General features: G+C 48.8%; 1 protein-coding gene across 6 annotated transcripts in view; it reads left to right on the top strand.

The window, feature by feature from the left end:
* Positions 1 to 21,785, top strand: part of ddx10 (DEAD (Asp-Glu-Ala-Asp) box polypeptide 10) — a 36,694-nt gene that overhangs the window by 13,633 nt on the left and 1,276 nt on the right. Inside the window, exons 14-21 of one of the 6 annotated variants that reach the window (XM_047043151.1) lie at positions 3,842 to 3,961; positions 4,376 to 4,537; positions 8,994 to 9,050; positions 16,986 to 17,128; positions 17,993 to 19,933; positions 20,090 to 20,160; positions 20,829 to 20,949; positions 21,100 to 21,271. In XM_047043151.1, coding sequence (XP_046899107.1) covers positions 3,842 to 3,961; positions 4,376 to 4,537; positions 8,994 to 9,050; positions 16,986 to 17,128; positions 17,993 to 18,182 — 672 coding nt within the window. In that variant the 3' untranslated portion in view covers positions 18,183 to 19,933; positions 20,090 to 20,160; positions 20,829 to 20,949; positions 21,100 to 21,271. Of the gene's footprint in view, positions 1 to 3,841; positions 3,962 to 4,375; positions 4,538 to 8,993; positions 9,051 to 16,985; positions 17,129 to 17,992; positions 20,950 to 21,099; positions 21,272 to 21,785 lie in introns of all 6 variants that reach the window. The other 5 variants (XM_047043146.1, XM_047043149.1, XM_047043147.1 and 2 more) reach the window with 5 other exon arrangements.

Raw genomic sequence — 21,785 nt, 5'->3', positions numbered from 1 at the left:
AAGTCCCTGGTTCTCTGCAGGTGAGCATGACTGTGTGTGTCCTGAGTGAGGAGGGCTGTGTGTGTCCTGAGTGAGGAGGGCTGTGTGTGTCCTGAGTGAGGAGGGCTGTGTGTGTCCTGAGTGAGGAGGGCTGTGTGTGTCCTGAGTGGGCAGGGCTGTGTGTGTCCTGAGTGGGCAGGGCTGTGTGTGTCCTGAGTGGGCAGGGCTGATCTCCAGCCTCAGGATTGTCGTGATCACGCCACCCTGTATCTCAGACTACATGGAGCCAGCGGCTGGACTCTGTACGACACGTTCAGGGAGTTCCTTACACACTCAGGGAGTTCCTTACACACTCAGAAACTCACCTGATGTGAAGTAAGTTTTTTGGTTTATATCCAAAGTGAGGCACCAGTTGGACAGTAGATCTTGTTTGAAAACAAATATATTTTTGCTTATGTGCCAGAAATGATCATAAGAACAGATGTACTGTTGATCCATCCAGCCAGTCCCCCCCCCCCCCCCCCCTCCTTAACAATGGTGTTTGGTTCGGTTCAGTCCATTGATTGGTTGATTGATTGGTCCATTGATTGGTGAGTGTCTGATCTCCACTCCAGTCGATTAATTGGCCGTGAGCCATTCCTGTCAGGACGTAGCAGGGCGACAGGGAGAGGGATGCTCGCTGAGCGGAGCTGTCCAGACAGAGAACAAGCCATAAATCAGGCCTATCCATGAGCCAGGCTAAACTTTTACTCTCCTAGCGCCATGAGAATGTCTTCCAAGCATCCATATATCATTATGGTTTATGTCTTGAATCAATCTTTGGTTTTAGCTCAAGCGCGGCGAAGAGTTTGTGTGTGTGTGCGTGCGCACGCACGCATGTATGAAGTTGTGCGTTTGAATGAACCGTTCCCAAATATTTCTTTTTAAAAGATGTGCTTCACTGCAGCATGTCACATAGCTCCATCAAGATGCCCTTTCTATCACCCTGCCTCGCCCTGCCTCTCCCTGCCCCAGCCTCTCCCTGCCCCAGCCCAGCCTCTCCCTGCCCCAGCCTCTCCCTGCCCCAGCCCAGCCTCTTCCTGCCCCAGCCTCTCCCTGCCCCAGCCCAGCCTCTCCCTGCCCCAGCCTCTCCCTGCCCCAGCCCAGCCTCTTCCTGCCCCAGCCTCTCCCTGCCCCAGCCTCTCCCTACCCCAGCCCAGCCTCTCCCTGCCCCAGCCTCTCCCTGCCCCAGCCTCTCCCTGCCCCAGCCTCTCCCTGCCCCAGCCTCTCCCTGCCCCAGCCCGGCCTCTCAGCCTCACCACTTGAGACATTTCTCCTCCCAGAGTTCATGCTGGAAGTTGGTGAAAGACGCGCTCTTAAACTGGGATTAAACGTCTCTCCCCATTTTCATAAACGATCAAATGAAATGCAAAGATCTTTGGTTTTAGCTCAAGCGCGGCGAAGAGTTTGTGTGTGTGTGCGTGCGCACGCACGCATGTATGAAGTTGTGCGTTTGAATGAACCGTTCCCAAATATTTCTTTTTAAAAGATGTGCTTCACTGCAGCATGTCACATAGCTCCATCAAGATGCCCTTTCTATCACCCTGCCTCGCCCTGCCTCTCCCTGCCCCAGCCCAGCCTCTCCCTGCCCCAGCCCAGCCTCTCCCTGCCCCAGCCCAGCCTCTCCCTGCCCCAGCCCAGCCTCTTCCTGCCCCAGCCTCTCCCTGCCCCAGCCCAGCCTCTCCCTGCCCCAGCCTCTCCCTGCCCCAGCCCAGCCTCTTCCTGCCCCAGCCTCTCCCTGCCCCAGCCTCTCCCTACCCCAGCCCAGCCTCTCCCTGCCCCAGCCTCTCCCTGCCCCAGCCTCTCCCTGCCCCAGCCTCTCCCTGCCCCAGCCCGGCCTCTCAGCCTCACCACTTGAGACATTTCTCCTCCCAGAGTTCATGCTGGAAGTTGGTGAAAGACGCGCTCTTAAACTGGGATTAAACGTCTCTCCCCATTTTCATAAACGATCAAATGAAATGCAAAGATCTTAGTCGGAGAGAGGGGATTTCTTTTTTGCAAGACGCCCATATTGAATTTATTTTCAAATCATTTTTTTCCTGAGATACATTTTTTCAAGGGGCGCATAATTTCGCCATTAAAAATGCAGTGCAATAACCTCACGCTCAAAGAAATGTCAGCGCTTCATTCACAATCCTCTGTGCTCCGTTTCTCCTGTGTGAAGCACTTATTAAACGAGGAGATTTAAGGAAATGAGGTCTAGAGGTGACTCTTCCCTGGGGTTTATCTGCTTCAGAAAGATGGGATGTGAGAAAATGGAGGCAGGTTGTGAGAATAGCTAATGACTTCAGGTTTGATTCAGAGTTGAAACTGAAAGATCCTGTGGGTGTCTTTTGCTAATGACGATCTGCTCCGTTTTTTAGTGACCTTGACAACACCCCAGAACGCAGAGATTTCCGCGGTAACAGAACACTTCGGATATCAGGGCCTCCTGCTCGCATCGCTTGTCTTCCCACAATCCTTTTGTTGCGCAGAACCATTCATTTCATCCCTTAATCTATTCCAAACGGCTTTGAATCGAATTCTTGAAATGGATGACGCTACTGCTGGATAGTTGAATACCGTCTTGTCTGCAAAACAATAACGCACGAATACAAAGGGAATTTTGGATGGATTTTTTGGTAAATCACTCATGAGACGAATGGAGATGACGAGAACAATGGCTGTATCCTGTCTGTTAGGGTCTGAAATGCAGCATCTTTATCTGTGAGCGAGCCACCCTCCACTACTGGCTCGTTCTCATTTGATCATTCACAAGTCTTTTGTTTTTAGGATTTGTGGAAACTATCCAGAGGTCGTTCTCCGGGCCCGACGTTCTGAAGGCCGCTCACGGTTCATATGTTCTTATCGGTTAAATCTAATTGACGATGTTAATCAGCGTTCCCACGGGAGAAATCGCATCATTTATCGAACCATGAAATGCATAACCTTGCCAATTGACCCCAGATTTGTCAATATATGGTTAAGCGGGCACACAGGCGTAAATTCAGTGTTAAAAACGAGCAGGCCTGAACGCGAGCCAGAGACCGAAGCATCGACTCGCAGCCCCGGGTCGTTCTGGGGCGAAGAGCGCTGTCGTTAGAATCTGCCATGCAGTATTTCTGCCTGGCGCCGAGAGCCAAGTCAGCAGACTGCGTCGCGTGTTAATCTCAGCTCATATTCCAGAGGTTTGTTTTATTAACACCTGAGGCAGGACGGCTCTCTATATTACTCTTAACGGGAGAGGGCTTGGCTGGTACGTGCCAAGAAATGTACATTTACTCTTGGCCACGGCAAGGAAACTGAGTTCATTTTGGGCAAAACAGCTCTTTAAGAACAAAGAATTGGCTCTGCGTTGTGAATGTTAAATCTGGTGTTGTAGTGTTCGTGGCAACCAACAGCAAACGCATATTCGGAGTTATCCTTTGTTGTTGAAATTATGAGGTGAAAGGTCAAATTGTTTCATGTTATGTATAGTCCTTGACTTGCCTATGCGAATGTAAAAAAAAAAAACAGATGTTTTGACAAAGGTGTGAAGAGATACTGGAACACTCACTGCCACACCCTGTAGCAGAATGGGAATTTACAGTTTAATTTGAGAATGGAAGTGGTTTATAGCAGAGTTGCTTCCAAAAACAATGGGAAACAGGAAATGAAATTTGTCACACGGTTCTTCAATCTGCTGCCGCAAATGGACAAGGGCCAGATTTGAGCCTTTTCAGTTAAAAGCCCCAAGATTGAGCATTATTTCAGGGAAAAGATCCCTCTCAAAGTTGATTGATTCTGTCATTGTTTCTGAGATGTTCCTCCTCTCTCTGTCTGCCTTCTTCTTCATGTGTGTTAGGAGACTGACACCAAACTCAACACGAAAACAGAGGAGACGACCAAATTCAAAGATGCCAAGAAGGCCTTGAAGAGAAACTTCCAGCTCAACACCAAAACCATCTTCACGGACGATGGACAGGTTTGGACACATATTGACCTGAAAGCAGCACATATCAACAGTGGCTTTTCCCCCCGTAGGAAGTTTATCTAACATCCTTTAAACTCTACAACTCTAAACACACCTGTTTGAACCTAAGAGTCTAATCTCATAACCCCTAGGGTTAGGGTGGACGTACAAGCCTGTAACTTGTATTTGTGTGGTGTGTCTCTGAAAAGTGAAATATCCCTGTTGTTAATGACCGCATGTTGATCTCCTCCACCCCCCTCACCCATCTCCCACCCCCCTCACCCATCTCCCACCCCCCTCACCCATCTCCCCCCCCCTCACCCATCTCCCACCCCCCTCACCCATCTCCCACCCCCCTCACCCATCTCCCACTCCCCTCACCCATCTCCCTCCCCCCTCACCCATCTCCCACCCCCTTGCCCCCAGGTGGTGCAGCAGTGGCCTCCCCTCCAGAGGACGGCAGTGCCGGTGGAGGGCGATGAGGAGCAGTCTGGGATCGACGTGGAGAAGGCCAGGGAGAGGCTGCGTCTGGAGGACCAGGCCTTCGACAAGCAGGAGTACAGCCGCAAGGTCAAGGAGAAGAAGCGGGTAAGAGGATGTTTGAAGTGAACCTGGGGCTGGGTGAGCTTTATTAAAGAGGCCTGGGTTCGAATCCGGCCCGGGTCCTTTGCTGCATGTCTCCCTCTCTCTCTCTCCTTCCTTTTTCCTGTCTACCTTGAACTGTCCTGTCCCATAAAGCCATGAAAATGACCCATTTATATATATCTTTAAAAACCGGTTCTGACTGGATGCTGTTCTAGAAACCAACAGCAGAGTTCTCTAGCTAAACCAGATCACTGTCAGTTACAGGTAGAATAATCAGGGATGAAAAATATCCCAGCTGTCATTCTCTCTCGCGTACTCCCCCCCCCCCCCCCCCCCCCCCGAACAACACACTTGTCTACACATGCACACGCTTTTACACACCCAGGCGCACACACACACCCTCCGGTCATTAGCTGAGAGTGATTGAGGTGAGGTACACACCAGCTGGGTCTTTGGAATGACTGTAAGCAGCTGCTGTTCTGACTGGAGCAGAAACCAGGAGACCAGATCAGACCAGTAGACCAGATCAGACCAGTAGACCAGATCAGACCAGTAGACCAGATCAGACCAGTAGACCAGATCAGACCAGTAGACCAGATCAGACCAGTAGACCAGATCAGACCAGTAGACCAGATCAGACCAGTAGACCAGATCAGACCAGTAGACTGCCTAGCATTCGACAAGCTTCAGCACGGACCCTGCCTCCTAGATTTAATAACCTCTCCCTGAAATAAGGCTAGGCAAATGGCTAGGCAGCTGTTCTTACCCCCACCCTACCAACCCCGTCATGACCAGAACCATTACCCTCCTCCTCCCTTTCTCACAGGAACGCTCTTGAACATGCCGAACGGATCACAAACCAACTGCAGATTGTTAAACCCAGCAGCTTCACTGCTTAGACCAGCATCCTAACCTGCCCCGGCCAGCAACTTGCTACATTCACCCACAGAACACGTCTCCTTCTCTCTCACCCCAGGTTGCCCTAGGCACCAAGCATCTGGAAGAGTGTGTATATATATATATATATATATATACAAACAAAATACTGCCATAATACTCAATAAATCACAGTTAGGAACCCAAATGAAAATCCCTGACATAGCTGGGTCTGACCTGCTGCTTGAATACCTGCAGGCAGCCTGTGGGACATGCCGATCGCCCGGTCATATTTTTCAGAGAGAAATTGCAGTAGATTTCTTATTTTTTGCTCTCTCAGAAGATCCCGGAATAGCTGCAGAAAGGTTTTCCTGGGCTCACCTTATTTGAAGAGAGAGTTCTCTCCTAGCCAGTGGAGAAATATTGACGAATGGATTCTGTTTTCTCTCGTGTTAGTTGCCATCCTATTTTGATTTAATGGCGCCATTATGGTATAATTTAATTGGAGAATGTAACGATTGGCCTTTGGCGTGGCAGGTGTTGTTCAGCTGAATATTGATGAGGTAGGACACTGAACCTTGTGCTTCAGGAGAGCGCAGTGCGAGGGCCGTCCTCTGCACTGTAGACGAGAGCAGGTTACACACAGAGCATTTGAACCTGCTTGCTCTGCAGTGCAAATGCTCTAACCACTGATGATAGTATATATACAAGTATTACAATATAAATAGATATGTACATATGTACCAAATCTAGAACCGGAATAACCGTTACTTATAACTGAAGTCACTGTTCTTCAGCGACGGGATTTATAGACACACAGTTTCTCCTTTTACGGGCGAGTCAAAGATGGCGACCGCATCGCTCCTGCGTCAGCGTAGCCCTCGTCAGCCCATCCTACCGTGCGGAGGGGTCCCCAGATCAGGTGGTGCCTCGGGGCCCCCTGCCCCCCCCCCCCCACACACACGTCTCTTGGGCGTTGCGTTTAATGGCTCGTCCGGTTCATCGGTCGCACTCGACAACCGTTGCCGAGCAGCACCGCCTGCAATGACACTCCGACGCGAAAAGGAGGGAAAACAGACGCTTAAAAATCAATTTTCTGTTTGGCGCCGAGTCGCCGGCATTGTTGGAGAACACCGCCCAGGAATCAATTAGCAGCTCCCACCAGCACATGAATCACTCCTGCCTAGCTGGCAGGGCAAGTACCCCCCACCACCACCCTCCACGCCTGCCGTCTGCCTCTGATTGGAAGAGACACACACATACAGACAGATATGATGTATGATTAGGCTCGTAGGGCACGTTTTCACATTCTTGCCAGAGTGATTACACAGATTTTTTTTTTTTTGCTTCTTATTGTTCAAGCCCTCATAACTGGATCTGCTCGTTTATCTCACGGACCTGAGACAGTAGAGCAGGAGTGTTCAACCCTGGTCCTCAGGGTCCACTGTCCTGCAGGTTCTAGATGTTTCTAGATGCTCTCACAGCTCTCTCTCCTCACAGCTCTCTCTCCTCACAGCCCCTCTCTCCTCACAGCTCTCTCTCTCCTCACAGCTCTCTCTCCTCACAGCTCTCTCCCTCCTCACAGCTCTCTCTCCTCACAGCTCTCTCTCCTCACAGCCCCTCTCTCCTCACAGCTCTCTCCTCACAGCTCTCTCCTCACAGCTCTCTCTCCTCACGGCTCTCTCTCCTCACAGCTCTCTCTCTCCTCACAGCTCTCTCTCTCCTCACAGCTCTCTCTCTCCTCACAGCTCTCTCTCCTCACAGCTCTCTCTCCTCACGGCTCTCTCTCCTCACAGCTCCTCTCTCCTCACAGCTCTCTCTCTCCTCACAGCTCTCTCTCTCCTCACAGCTCTCTCTCCTCACAGCTCTCTCTCCTCACGAATCTCTCTCCTCACAGCCCCTCTCTCCTCACAGCTCTCTCCTCACAGCTCTCTCCTCACAGCTCTCTCTCCTCACAGCTCTCTCCCTCCTCACAGCTCTCTCTCCTCACAGCTCTCTCTCCTCACATCTCTCCCTCTCCTCACAGCTCTCTCTCCTCACAGCTCTCTCCCTCCTCACAGCTCTCTCTCTCCTCACAGCTCTCTCTCCTCACAGCTCTCTCTCCTCACAGCTCTCTCTCTCCTCACAGCTCTCTCTCCTCACAGCTCTCTCTCCTCACAGCTCTCTCTCCCTCCTCACAGCTCTCTCTCTCCTCACAGCTCTCTCTCCTCACAGCTCTCTCTCTCCTCACAGCTCTCTCTCCTCACAGCTCTCTCCCTCCTCACAGCTCTCTTTCTCCTCACAGCTCTCTCTTTCTCCTCACAGCTCTCTCTCCTCACAGCTCTCTCTCCTCACAGCTCTCTCTCTCCTCACAGCCTCTCTCTCCTCACAGCTCTCTCTCTCCTCACAGCTCTCTCTCTCCTCACAGCTCTTTCTCTCCTCATAGCTCTCTCTCTCCTCACAGCCCTCTGGCTGTAGATTACTGCCTCTCCTCCTCCAAACAAACTTCCACGTTCTGTCTTTTCTCTCCTCTCTTTCTGTCTGTCTTTTTCCCCTCTCTCTCTCTCTCTCTCTCTCCCCCTCTGTCTCTATCTGTCTGTCTCTCTGTTTTTCTCTCTCATTCTGTTTGAAGGTTAGACTCGAGTATGTAACCATACTTAAGTTTTAGTACAGCCCTTGTGGTGTGTAAAAGCCCTTTAGAAACCCAGAAGTCAGGGCATCAGACCCCTCTTGTCCTGTCATCCTCCGAGGGGATGAGGTCCCTCCTTGAGCCCCTCACAGGCGACCAGCAAGGCGACCCGATGGGAAGCTGGGACGTTTTCTGCCTATTTTCTTTATGCAAACAGTGGTCTTCACTGGACGACATTTGGAGAAGACATTAGGAACATTAGGAAGGAGTCAGCTGCTGACAATTTCTAATGCACTCTAGCACTGCATGTCATTAGCCCTTCTGCCTCCCCACACACACACACACACACACACGTCGAGCAAAGAAGGTCTGTCGTGTCGTTGGGTCGTTTGCTGCGGTCAGGCTGTCGTCTCCTGAATGTGCAGTCGGGGCCAAACGACTGCAGCGGAGGTCAGCTGAAATTTGTGCTCGCTTCTGCAAGGTCAGCGTTTCGTTTTGATCTGGTTCCGTTTTCCTGCCAGAAACCTTGCCACCTTTCAATACTTCGTCCTCACCCCCACCCCCAACACTACCCCTACCCCCCCCTCTCCTGTATTGGCAGTGTCCCTACTTCCTTATCCTCACTTCCTACTCCCTTATCCTCATTTCCTACTCCCTTACCCTCACTTCCTACTCCCTTATCCTCACTTCCTACTTCCCCCTATATTCCTTCCTCTCCTCCCTCATCCTTCCCTTATCGTCCCAGCACAGACCCGTGTGTATTCTCCAGGCCTGTAGGGGGTAGTGTACTGACAGTGAAGCTGACTAACACACCAGGTGGAACGCACCGCTCACCCCCAACTCTTACAGACTGAGATCTGATGACACTTCATATCCTGTCTAGGTTTCCAGGTGTCAGTTTAAAACACCAACACGCATCCTCAACACGTCCTCGTAGATAAACATGCTAAAGTGTGTCCTCTCTTTTCTCTGCAGGAGAAGAAGATGAAGGAGAAAGCTGCCAGGAGAGAAGCCATGAAGAAGAGTGCCGAGGTACGTCTGGTCTTTCTCACATTTCCTTATTTCCCTCCTCAAGGTGCGGCTCGTTCTAGAAGCAGAATCCATCTCAGACTGAACGCTTTCCGCCCCGTGCAGCAGGCCCACTTCACTCGTGCTAGATTAAACCGGCGCCATTAAAGTAATGCTTGTCAGGTTGATGCTGTTGAAGGCCATTTCTAGCGCCACGTGAAGCTGAATTTCAAAGCAGTGAGACTCTCCACTCCATATCTTGGTAGAAGATGAAGTAGGAACTGCATGTTCTATATACCTCTCTCTGCTTTGAAGTGGAACACCGTGTTCAGAGTCAGCACATGCAGTCAACTCTGGAGTTATTGGTACCCTGGTAAGGATGAGTAACAAGGGTTATAAAAACGTAAACTTTTGGTTATTTAGCTTAATGTCACACTGGAAAAATGAGAAGGATCTAAACTTCAATTACAGTACATTTATTAGGAGAAAATTATGTCACCATGAAATTATTATTTTTTAGCAAAACCTCTAGAAATGATTTTGAACAAAATGTAATGGAAGCCTTTTTCCTTTCATATTAGACCTTTTTTTGTTGTTAACCTGACTGGACTTTTTTCGATAACCCTTTTTGACATCTTTAGCAGAGGTGCCAGTAATTCCTGAGTCGACTGTAGATAGTAGCAGAGCAGTGTTGGCCCCCTGGGGAGATTTGAACAGTGGCACGTCTCAAGGTTATCTCCCTCTGCTCTGTGATGAGTCATACTGAGCTGCTAAGCGCTGCCAGAGCGTTGACCTCACACGCCCAGAGATGTTACATGACTGCTGCTTCTCTGGAGTCGTCAGCGTGTCGCTGGTCTGATCCGCCATCCGGCTGCTGAGCTGCTCTGACCACCTACGGATGGATCACATCCCTCCCTCCATCCCTCCCTCCATCCCTCCATCCATCCCTCCCTCCTCTGTGAACTGCTCAGCAGTGCTGGAGTCTAGTCCACAGGGGATAAGAGATAAAAGAGTAGCTGGCAGTTTCATCCCACTCCTCCCCCCCCTCACAACCCAGCCTCTAGCTTTCTCGATGGGGGGGCTATCGCTGGGTCGTGTTTGACTGACGTTCTCAACCATCTCCCCCCCCCCCCCCCCGGTGGATTCTTGGGTTCCCACTAGCTCTCCCCCCGTGAGCAGCCTCATTGTTTCTAGCTCAGCGGTTAGAGCATTTGACTGCAGATCCAGAGGCTACAGGTTCAAAACCCCACTCCCTTCCGTACGCTGAAAGCGCCTGGTAAACAAACGCAGTGTGTGTTCTTCACCCCTCCCTCACTGGCCGTCTCTCCCGGGGAATCTCACCAGGACAGACGCTCTGTGTCTCTGCCCCGGGGAATCTCACCAGGACAGACGCTCTGTGTCTCTGCTCCCCCTGAGAACTGGCGGGCAGTATTGACCCTGTCCCCCTGACGTCCTCCCCCAGCCTACAGACGCAATTAGAGAAGCTCCCCCCTCCCCCTGGCCTTCACAGCCCCTCCACACACTCGTTTATCAGGACTAACATGCTCCCAGCCTGGCCAGGGTGGCCTCAATAAAGCCAGAGGCCACATTCCGCCATGTTAAAGATGATCAGGACTCCTTTAGCAGAAAGTGTTTATTGGTTTGAAGATTGGTTTGGGACTGGGGACTCTGTGAAAGCCTTCAGGGTCATATTCTGCTTGTGGGATAGAACACAGTTTTGGACGTGTTCCCACTCTTGAAATTGGTTTCAAAAGTTCATTCAGCATTCGACTGTTTAGTAGTTGCAACAACAACAACAAAAACAGCTGTTGTTGGATCGAGGGGTTAGAGAACAAAAGTAGAAAGTCACAAATCCGCTCGCTGTGGGCACGGTTTAGAAACGTCCTGTTCTGGAGTGGGAAGACAGACGTGGCTCCTGACTGCCATCCTGGCTCACGTTAGCGTGTGACGCTGAGCCCCAGGAATCTGTTCAGACTAGAGGGTGGATGCATCATTAATCATGTGTTCAGGATCACTGCCACCTGCACACTACCGCTGCCACCCAATCTGGGAGAGAGCACCAGGCCTGAACTAGCCTCCGCCAGCTCTGCATTCAGCTCAGCTTGTCATGGATTAACAGAAGCTTGTGTTGATCTCTTTCCTTTGAGATTTTGTTTTTCCCCCATGTCAAAAGTTGTCACTGTTTGAAAACCTAAAGTAGTCTTGGTTTTGAAGGGATGTAGTCAGTTGTTGAATCATTAAACTGTACGAAGCTGTGAAGATTGACCTTTCCTGTTTGCTCTCTGTTTGGCATTTCGCAACAGATTATTTTAGTACTGTTATTTTACACCATTGTTTAATGCAGTCTCCCCTCCCTGCATGTTACTGTTGCATTTCTGGTCTAACCTTGCCTCCTAATCGCTGGTATTCTTGGGGCGGATTTCTTCAAGCAGAAATGTTTCATGTTCACAACATTTAAATATAAAAACATTCCTTCCATGTGGAATGAAGTTTGGTTTAAACCAGGCGGATCTCATGCGCTTTCATTTTCCAACATAATGCCCAAACTAGAGACTTAGCGACTGCTGTATGAGACAATGGCCGCCTCTTATCATTCCAGCACAGACCAAAGTGTTTGTTAACCAGGCCTGTGGAAGCCAGCTAGCTTACTTAGCTGGGTGACATTTGAGTGAAGCTGATTATAACACCAGTGGGAGCAGGTGGAATACCGCTCAGCCCACTCCTCTAAATACAGATCTCCCCAGACCAAGAGGGATTCAACAAAGCCCTTGCAGTTGGACAGATGGCATTTGACTAGGCTCACTCCTGCCTCAGTAGAACTGTATTAGTGACTAGCCAGAAGAGCACCCTAGCTCTGCTTGTCACCAGTCGGACAGAACAACGCGCGTCGCCCTTTAAAAGTCAGGTTTGCTGATATTTTTAGTATTTTTGGGGGGGCAGCGCTCCAATTCCCAATCCCTTGTGTTTCTACGTGGTCCCTCTGGAGAAGTCGTCTCCAACAGTCACATCACTGGCAGGGTTGAAGTGATGGAGAGACTAGTCTGTCATCCATTCCAGAATACCCGTCCGCAGCTTCAAGATGGCAGCTGTCATGGCCGTTCTGTCGCCACCTGCTCCAGAGCTAACGTATGCTAATGCAGGGGCGGCGACGGAGCGATTAATCACGGGATCGATGCCTTGCCGCGGCTGCAGGAGAGGGCCATATCTTCTGAAGACACGCCAGCCTGTCTCCAGCATCCACAATCAGGCTGCTTCTCCTACAGTGCTCGTACGTTTTACGTGGCATTTTATTCATTTGGCCGACGCTTTTATCCAAAGCGATGGACGATTAGTGCTTGTATATAGTACCACGGCAGCAGATCAGGGATCAGAAGTGCATAGGCCCTACTTCTCATGGTAGCTCAGTGGTCAGTCAAACACTTGTACCGTAAACCCCCAAAAGTCACCAAACACTTTTCCTCAAAACATTAAACACCCTTTAATCCATATTAAATAAGGTTTTATTATTACTCATTTGCGCAGTTCGAAAATTCAAACGGCTCCTTAATAAATATCCCCCTCGTCTTGTCTGGGCCAGTGAGCTCGCCAGTCAGACTGTTAGAAGACGAAGCACTAAAATGACACTTCATCACTCTGAGGCCTGAAGAGATTTGATAAACGTACTTGAGAGAGCTGTATGTTAATGTCAGAATTCCTTCCCCAGAATATGCAGGCGATCAACTCATTTCACCAAATCCCCTCTCCCTTTCATGGCCTCAACGTGACAGAGCAGGACTTAACGACTCTCCTTCAGAGCCCATAACGGTCCCTCCAGGACATTCAGTCCAGTCCCCCCAAAAAAATCAGCTAACCTGTAAACTATTTGAAGGAATTGAACTCTGCCATAGTTCAAGTGCACCAGTTTTAATAATAATAATAATTCTTTTTTTTTATAGCGCTTTTCTAATACTCAGTCGCTTAGTTTTAATTGGTGTACTCAGATGACCTTGATGTTAGTGAGTTCCCAGCCCTAGCTCTGTAATGGTGTACATGCTAAAACAGTTCACTGTCATATGAAATATGAATAGGCGGATATGAAAGACCCAGGATGAAGAACTATGCATGGTGAAATATTCATGCTGGGTGGTTTAAGGCATCACACGTGTCTTCAGCTCTCCTAAATGCTAAGTGATTAAAGGAGTTATTTTAAATATTCATTGGTTGTATAGTGCTGGCTGGAGTCATTCCACACTAGCGCCAGCCTTTGACTACATCAGGGTTATGTGTGTGTGTGTGTGTGTGTGTGTCTCCGCTACTGGACGTGTGTGTGAGGAAGTTGGGGACATCTTAATCTATAGTGATGGATTGGAAGGGGGGGGGGGTAGTTATTAGGTTAGCTGACTAGTGCAGGGAGAAAGCCTGTTGGTATATATTTAGATGACTAGCTCAGGTCTGTAGGTATAAGATTGGTTAGCAGACTAATCCAGGTCTCTAATGCAGGAACTGATACCTGCCATCTCGCAGGTTTGCAGGTTTTTTTCCTGTAAGATTATTGAAAGTATTGTTAGTTTCTCTTTCATCCGTGCCTCTAGTTTGCTAGATGGTTTTCTGTTTCTACGGAAACGCAGCTGTTTAGTAAGGCCTGTGTCTCAGGTCACATCTCCTAAGCTCTGTCAGTGACTGCCCACTGACCAATCACAGACCGCAAGCTACAACGATCTTAGCTCTGGAAGGACACCATTCTTTAATCTTAATATGAGACCCATCTATGTAAAACAATGTCTGGGATATCAGGGAGAAGATGTGTGTTTATGTAGCCAGTGTGAATCGGTGAAACTCACTCCTCAAGTATGTAACAGGCCACCCGCGTCAATGAATAGCTAGTTTTTCTTTGGCGTAGCTGGTAGTGGTGGCGCTTGGGAAGTCAGAGATGGCGTGTTCGATGCTCGGTGAAGGATGAACGCGGTCTCTGACGGAACTTGCAAGACCATGTCTGTTGCATACACAGACACAATGCACGAGGACTGCTAACAACCGTCACATTTACACAACAGTGCTGAAAAAAAACAGTGTAATTGGTGTAGATGCTCTGATAATGATGTCCTCTACACTCAGTGGTCATGGTTGGGAACTTGCCATGGTTATGTTTTGAAGCAGTATCATCGACTCCCCCTCCCCAGTCCCCAGTCTTCATTTCTGGGTTCAGATTTCTTCAAGTGTCTGTGGAGGTTCGGCCCTGCTGTCTTTATTCTGCTCACGAGGACAGGAGCCCGTCTTACCGCAAGTCTCTGTCAGCAGAATTTCAAATGAATTGCACAAAAGCACGGTGTCCAGATTGGTTTATAACACTCACCCACATGCTAGCTCACACACTCCTGAACACTGAGATTCCCTCCCTTGCAATAAGGCATGAAGGTGATTGTCTGTTCCAACATTCAGTACAGAGACTCTCTCCACCCTCCCTGTGTGGTTTGGAAATGTTGGTGAAGGTTTGTGAATGTGGGATTTAGTTACAACTGTCAGTTATTTACATTTAGTCATTTTTAGCAGACGCTTTTATCCAGAACGATTTACAGTAAGTATGGGGACATTCCCCCCGAGGCAAGTAGGGTGAAGTGCCTTGCCCAAGGACACAACTTCATTTGACACGGCGGGGAATCGATCCGGCAACCTTCTGATTACTAGCCCGACTCCCTCAGCGCTCAGCCATCAGACTCCTTCTGAAGTTATAAACTTATAAATGTTTTAAAACTTATAAACTAGGCTTATAGTTTGTTCTTTAATTATATTTCTGATGGATCTCACTGGAATTAACAGAAGTGCTAGACTGTGTCTATATCCGTGTACCTACTTTCTTTTAGAGAATCCGAGTGTCCGTTTGGGATTTAAAGAGGGAAGCATGTGTTGTATCTTGCCCTTTCCTCAGCAGCAGCCAGCTTTAATTTCTACAAATCCCCCTGGAATGAAGCAGTTGGTATTGAACAGGCTATCTGGGTCATCAAACTTCTCTTCCATTAAGAAATATTGAATAGAAGGAGCTGTTTCTTCCAGAACACACCTTGGTTTCGTGTGGAAATATCGGCTCTTTACAATTATTTGAAACCGAGCAACTTGCAGTTCAACCCTCAACAGGCTGTTTTCTGGTCAAGTTTGTCGTTTTTTTTCTTCCTGTCAGTAAAACCTGCAATGTTCCTTTTAATCTCCCCACAGCCTTCCTGAATCCTTGTTGCCTGTCAAGGCTGGACTAGGGCAGACGAGTAGTTTAACACATAGGTTTGATACGAGGGACCCAGAAATGTGGAACAAACAGGGAAGGGGGCTCATTAAAGAGGTCCACAGAGAAATCTCCCCTGCCTCTGTCCCAGATCCTCCTAGAGATGACCGCTCACTGGTTCAGGATCCAAAGCTCATTAACACGAGCGTTCCACTGGGCAGTTTCATCCATTTTAAGTAGATCAATTATATCTCTCTCTCTCCCCTCCCTCTCTCTCTCCCCTCTCTCTCTTTCCCCCCCATCTCTCTCTCTCTCCCCTCCCTCTCTCTCCCCCCATCGCTCTCTCTCTCCCCTCCCTCTCTCTCTCCCCTCTCTCTCTTTCCCCCCCATCTCTCTCTCTCTCCCCTCCCTCCCTCTCCCCCCATCGCTCTCTCTCTCCCCTCCCTCTCTCTCCCCCCATCACTCTCCTTCTCCCCTCCCTCTCTCTCTCTCAGCCCTCCTCCACCCATTCTCTCTTTTCCTTTGTGGATTCAAGACCAGAGCACAGAGTTGGAAGGCATAGGTTTTTTTTTGCAGTGTTTAGGCAGTTAAAACAGTGTGTCAACCATACCTGTAGTCTTTCTATACCTATAGTTTCCCTATACCTGTAGTTTCTTTACACCTGTAGTTTCTCTGTGCCTGTAGTCTCTATACCTGTCAGACCGCTGTTTTCACTTCCTCTCTGCTGTTTTCACTTCCTCTCTGCTGTTTTCACTTCCTCTCTGCTGTTTTCACTTCCTCTCTGCTGTTTTCACTTCCTCTCTGCTGTTTTCACCAGGTCCACACTCCAGACTTGCTTGGATATTCGCCTCATGTCATATTTCCTTAACCTTTTTTGGTTTTCCTGCTAGCTTTCCTTGCTTGCCATTTGTTTAGACCTGAGCTGCAGTGCTTCCAGCCCAGGAGCGATGGTATTTCATCTCTGTTCATTTGAGGGTTTAATTCACTGTAGCTTGGCAAGCTTGCTAGATGTTTTTCTTTGAAAGATATCATCCAGTAATTTGGACGGGGAACATCAGAAGCCATACGTTACTTGCCGGGAGTTTCAACCCCTTCTGTTCTGATTCGGTTAGTGACCGTGTTGCCAACTGCCACCGTGTTTAACACTGCCTATGTGAAGGCCCAGCAGCACAAGGGGATTATCGTCCCCAGTGATAACCAGTCACCTGATCCTGTTAAACATAGACATGGCCTCACTCCTCTCTGGCCTCACTCCTCTCTGGCCTCACTCCTCTCTGGCCTCACCCCTCTCTGGCCTCACCCCTATCTTGCCTCACCCCTCTCTGGCCTCACTCCTCTCTGGCCTCACCCCTCTCTGGCCTCACTCCTCTCTGGCCTCACCCCTCTCTGGCCTCACCCCTCTCTGGCCTCACCCCCACTGTGGCCTCACCCCTCTCTGGCCTCACCCCTCTCTGGCCTCACCCCTCTCTGGCCTCACCCCTCTCTGGCCTCACTCCTCTCTGGCCTCATCCCTCTCTGGCCTCACCCCTCTCTGGCCTCATCCCTCTCTGGCCTCACCCCTCTCTGGCCTCACCCCTCTCTGGCCTCACCCCTCTCTGGCCTCACTCCTCTCTGGCCTCACCCCTCTCTGGCCTCACCCCTCTCTGGCCTCACTCCTCTCTGGCCTCACCCCTCTCTGGCCTCACCCCACTGTGGCCTCACTCCTGTCTGACAAATCCCAACATCTTATCATGGTTGTTTCTGCTCCTGTTTGTTTCTCTCTCCAGAAGTCTGGGGAGGATGATGATGATGATGAGGAGGATGAGGAGGAGGTGGTGGCGTATCTGTCTGGTGGAGAGGAGTTTGACCCCAGTACGCTGCCTGACCCGGACAAGGTTCCCTCTGATTCTGAAGAGGAACAACAAAGCAGGTATGAAACCGTCTGGAAGCGATCCATTTCTGCTGTTAGACATTTGACCTTATAAGGTGAGATGGACTTTATTGTCCCGAAGGAAATGTGTCTTGGACATGTATATCTGCTGTTAAAATACAATTCTAAAACTGGTTGTTCCCATCCTTGATTGTGATTGGCTCTATCGCGTTCTATGCCGTTGTAAAATCCAGCATAACCTTACAGGTTGTCCTCATAACATTCTTTAACATTCCATATTACTGCGCATTGAATATTTCAAATAAAAAAAGACGCCAAAGGTGTCCATCTGGCTGTTGCGTGGCAACGATTTATGTAGGAACTATACTTTGTAGTGGCGGAAGAATGACGGTTTATTATTAAACTATTTTGGTTCTGTTTTTTATTTATGAAACCATATCAAATATTTGTAGTAACAGTTTTAGAATAGCTAAATATTATGTCTGTGAAGCTGAACTTCACAGACAGTACAGTATGTGGATGTGGACTCTGTAAGTACCAGATGGATGCACTATGATATTTAAGCAATAAGCCCCAAGAGGCCGTGTTTTGCGCTGATTTTAGAACAGGTAAGGGGAGTTGTTAGGCACGACGCCAAGGGGAGTACTATACTGTCTGTGAAGTTCAGATCGATGTATGTTCTTATGGGGGCTTGGGGGCGCTTAATGTTTTGTTTGTTGTTTTGGGTTGAAATATGTTCTCTTTACGCCGAGCTGAACATTGCGAGGTCGAGGTTGGTGTGGACACAAATCTTTACAGTCATAGTTCTGTCTCGTCCTTGCTGTAAACGGGCCTTAACTCCTGTCAACTTCAGGAACCAGTTAACCCTCCCTCCTCTTCCTCCTCCTCTTGTCTCATCTCAAGCCTTGCTGCCGCCACCCGGAAACGCCACCACAGCGACTCCAGCGCAGAGGAAGAGGAGGAGCCGCCGACAGGAAGCAGGAAGAGAGCCAAGGATCAGGGCAGCCAATCAGCTGGCCAGCCTCTGGACACTGGTCTCTCATTGGCTGAGGACGAGGAGCTGGTCTTACATCTCCTGGGCAACCGGAGCTAGGAGACAGTTAATACCAACTTCAGTTTGTTTTTAGTGTTTTCCCCCAAAGTCATGTCGTCTTGTGTTGATCCAAGATGTTTCATCCCCCGTGAAGAGAACCCTATCATATTTCAAATAAACTGTTATTATCATAGTTACAAGTGAGTGGGTTTTACTATGATTGTCTCAAAGTAAACAAGTATTCTTCATGCTGAAAGTGTTGCTGCAGTGGCCGTGTCATCAGTGTGCACCCCACGGTTCCTTGAATTAGTCTCAAAGTTGTTAATAGTTTGCAACCACGGTTGTTGTGCTGGTTCTGGGCTCTGCTAGTAACGACCCTTTTGTTTGAAGACTGGAAGGCACATTTCTTCACCATCTATTAGCATTGGCTCTATTCCACACCTTGTTCCAAGTCACATGTATAACAGTTACTGTTATACAACAGCTCGGAAAACACATCTCTCCTTGGAGTAATCCAACCTCCTCTCTTTGTCTGCAGGTTCTGTACTTCTACAAAGCCCTCAACTCATTTGAAGCTGTTTCATTTCAGAGATTGTAAATACCTTCTGGCGAGCTCTAGACAGGAAGTGACATCTTGATTCTCTACCCCCCTGCTGTGTCTGCAGAAGGGGGGGGGGTCTCTGTGCGCCTCACGGGAGAGACCAGAGAGACACTGGCAGAATGAACATCTCTTCTTTTCTCTGCTCCCAGAATCTGTCTTCTGTCAGGGTTTTTTTTATGTGGTTTATTTCTGCTTGCAGACTCGGGCATTTTCTCTCTTTTCCTTACACTCTGTTTCTCTCTTTCCCTCTCTCCCTCCCTCTTCCTTGCTCTCTTTCTTCCTCTCTCTTCCTTGTCCATCACATTGTTTCCCTACCAGCACTGCTTCCTCACCTCTCTCACTTGCCCTCTCTGTTTGATGACATTTCTGTCTTTGTCAGAGCCTCCCCTCTGGCTGCAGGCCAGTCCAGCCTCGGACCGACTCAAACAACTTTCTCTTCTGATGGTTAAAAAAGAGAAACTGCATCCTTGATGCCAGGAACGTCAATGTAATACTCCCAGGCACCATCTGGATACAACTACATCTCCTTCCTGTGTGTGTGTCTGTGTGCGTGTTTGTGTGTGCTACACTTCATTCTATTTGTTGTAGCTTGCCATTTTCAAATCTGGCTGTCATTTCACTCAAACTAGAAGAGTGCTCCATTTCCTAAACGATGTGGATCAACAAACACAAACTAAACAAGGAGACTTCCACCTCAGAAAGATGTATTTCATGTTGTCATCTCTCTCTCTTCCTTTCCCTCCCTCAAGGGACAAGGGCCCCAGTTGGTGACAGGATGTATCCAGAAGTTCCATTAGGCTTATTGGCATCTGTGTTGCTCTCCTCTGTGTACCTCCCGGGGAGGAAGGGGGTTTGAAGTCGTCTGAGGTCTGGCTGGCGGAAGGCCGGGGCTGGCAGGAGGCCGGGGCTGGCTGGAGGCCAGAGGAACAACAGCCTCCAGCCCTCCTGATCCTCGGACACTTCATGTTGTGAGATTACATGGGCGGAGGCCGTGCTTGTGATGGGCGTAACTTAATTGAAGGGAGCTGGGATGCCAGCAGGGTGGCAGGGAAAGCTGCTCTCCATTATCCTGTCTCCCTGAATCCCAACTCACTTAAGAAAATGTAACTTGGAAGTGTTTTACCATCTTCTCTGGAGTACTTTGTATTTGTATCATATTTATTTTTCTCCTGGTTTATTTGCAACGACATCAAATTGGAACCTGGAAAAGGTAAATGATCCTGACTACATTTGCGATCTGTTATTGTCATGGGACTGAAGGGACCCAAAAGCTATTTGTAAGCTATTTTAATCCTAAACTAACCTAGAAACAAACCCTAAATCACTACATTACCTTCCTCGTTCTCTCTTTCTCTCCTCCCTACAGCACATCTACAGTCTGTGGCGTGGCTGTTCAGCAGACAGCATCAGTGCCCTCATCCACACAGCCATTTTACAGTAATGCACTCTCTAAATAGAAGGTGCGGAAGCACTATTGTTGCCCTGCTGACGAAAATTGACTTTTTGTCATTGTAATCGTATCATTTCAGCCGCAGGGCCATTCAGAGATGTATGGAAATGTCTAGTCGTGCGATGTGAAGAACGATTCTGGCACCCTTTGGAAAATAGCAAACAAAATATTAAAACATAATAATAATGACTACATTTTCACCCAACCTCATTTCAGTGAAGTTCTCTCCAGATAGCTGTTATGGAAGACTGTAATATGTGGTTGGGATGCTTTGCATAATGATTTTGAGTTGTGTCCTCTTGGTGGCCTGTGCTAAAGCACAGAGCTCCGCCTCCGAGCCAGAAGACAAACTTGGAAAGGACTCCTTCGTCCTCCTGGTCTGGCGGGAGGGATTCTGGGAAACGCTGGATTACAGAGTGTCCTCTGTCTGTCCTCCAACTAAATCTACATAATTATAGACAGAGGAGAGAGAAAGGAGAGGAGGAGAGAGGGGAGTAGAAAGCACTATCTTTAACGATGACCTTATCAAAGTTCCCAAACAGACATAGTCTCCCTTCTCAGGCTGTGCTGAATGTGGCTGATGAGGGTTGTTTATGCGTGAAGGACCTGGCTGGGTGAGAGATTAAGCTACTTCCTTTGTTCTGTGGATTTGTAGATGACCTCCAGTCATCTATCAGGCGTAGCTGTTTGTTCACAAAGCACCTTGGACAGGTCAGGGAGACTGGAGGAGTTTCAGATGTGAAGTCACAAACATGAACAACCTCAGGAATGTTTGGGTAATTCTAGTTTGTTTTCTTATGCCATAGTTATAACGTAACTATGTTGAAATATCTATTTTCCTTACAATACTCTTTCCCTCTGGATCAATAAAGTATATATGCATCCCTCCCTCTCCCTACAATAAAGTATCTGTCTCTTTGTTGTAGAAATGTTTCTGTATTTCCCCTGGTCTCCTGTGGGTGCAGCGTCGCTGCGGCGGTGGCAGATCTGCCAGCTTCATCATCCTCCTAACGTTCTCTTCACCAGGGCCAGTCCGTCTTCCAGAAGGTTCTCTCAGCGTGATGATGGCGTTCTGATGGCGTCTCATTGTAAGAACAGGTAATGTTCCCCATGGCTCTGTAAAACGCCACCCCCAGGACTACTGCTTCCCATAATGCACTGGGACTGATGAGTCAATCTGAGTGAGGATGGTTCATGTCTGTATTACAGGAGAGAATGGAGAAGGACAAAAAAAATCAACTGTGATGGTAGATGTAGTTATCGCCCTTTCCCAGGTCGTTAGACAACAATAAGAGGACATTGCTTCTAGGTTTGTTTTCTGGGTCGATGTCGTTCTGGGCTGGAGTCCCTGCAGTAACCTGTCTCGTCTCCTTCAAGGTGGAACTATCGGCTGTTAACGAGTCGACTTGCACCTCTGTCGACTGGACAGAGGTGCCTCGGTCCTCTGGTTAATAACAGGATAGCTTCACTGGGGCCTGGAGCAGACGAGCTGTGGTCATGTTGGGGTTCTGTTTTGATCTGCTGAGTTGAGAAGGATTCAAGCCTCAAGTGGAACGGATCCATGTGTTTGGGTCTATGATATAAACATCTCTTTGTAAGGCTCTGTGTTCAG

The sequence above is a fragment of the Hypomesus transpacificus genome, chromosome 20, assembly GCF_021917145.1.
Source record: "Hypomesus transpacificus isolate Combined female chromosome 20, fHypTra1, whole genome shotgun sequence".
Taxonomy (NCBI): Eukaryota; Metazoa; Chordata; class Actinopteri; order Osmeriformes; family Osmeridae; genus Hypomesus; species Hypomesus transpacificus.
The sequence above is the reverse complement of the archived record's forward strand: the minus strand, read 5'-3'. Positions and strand labels throughout refer to the sequence as shown.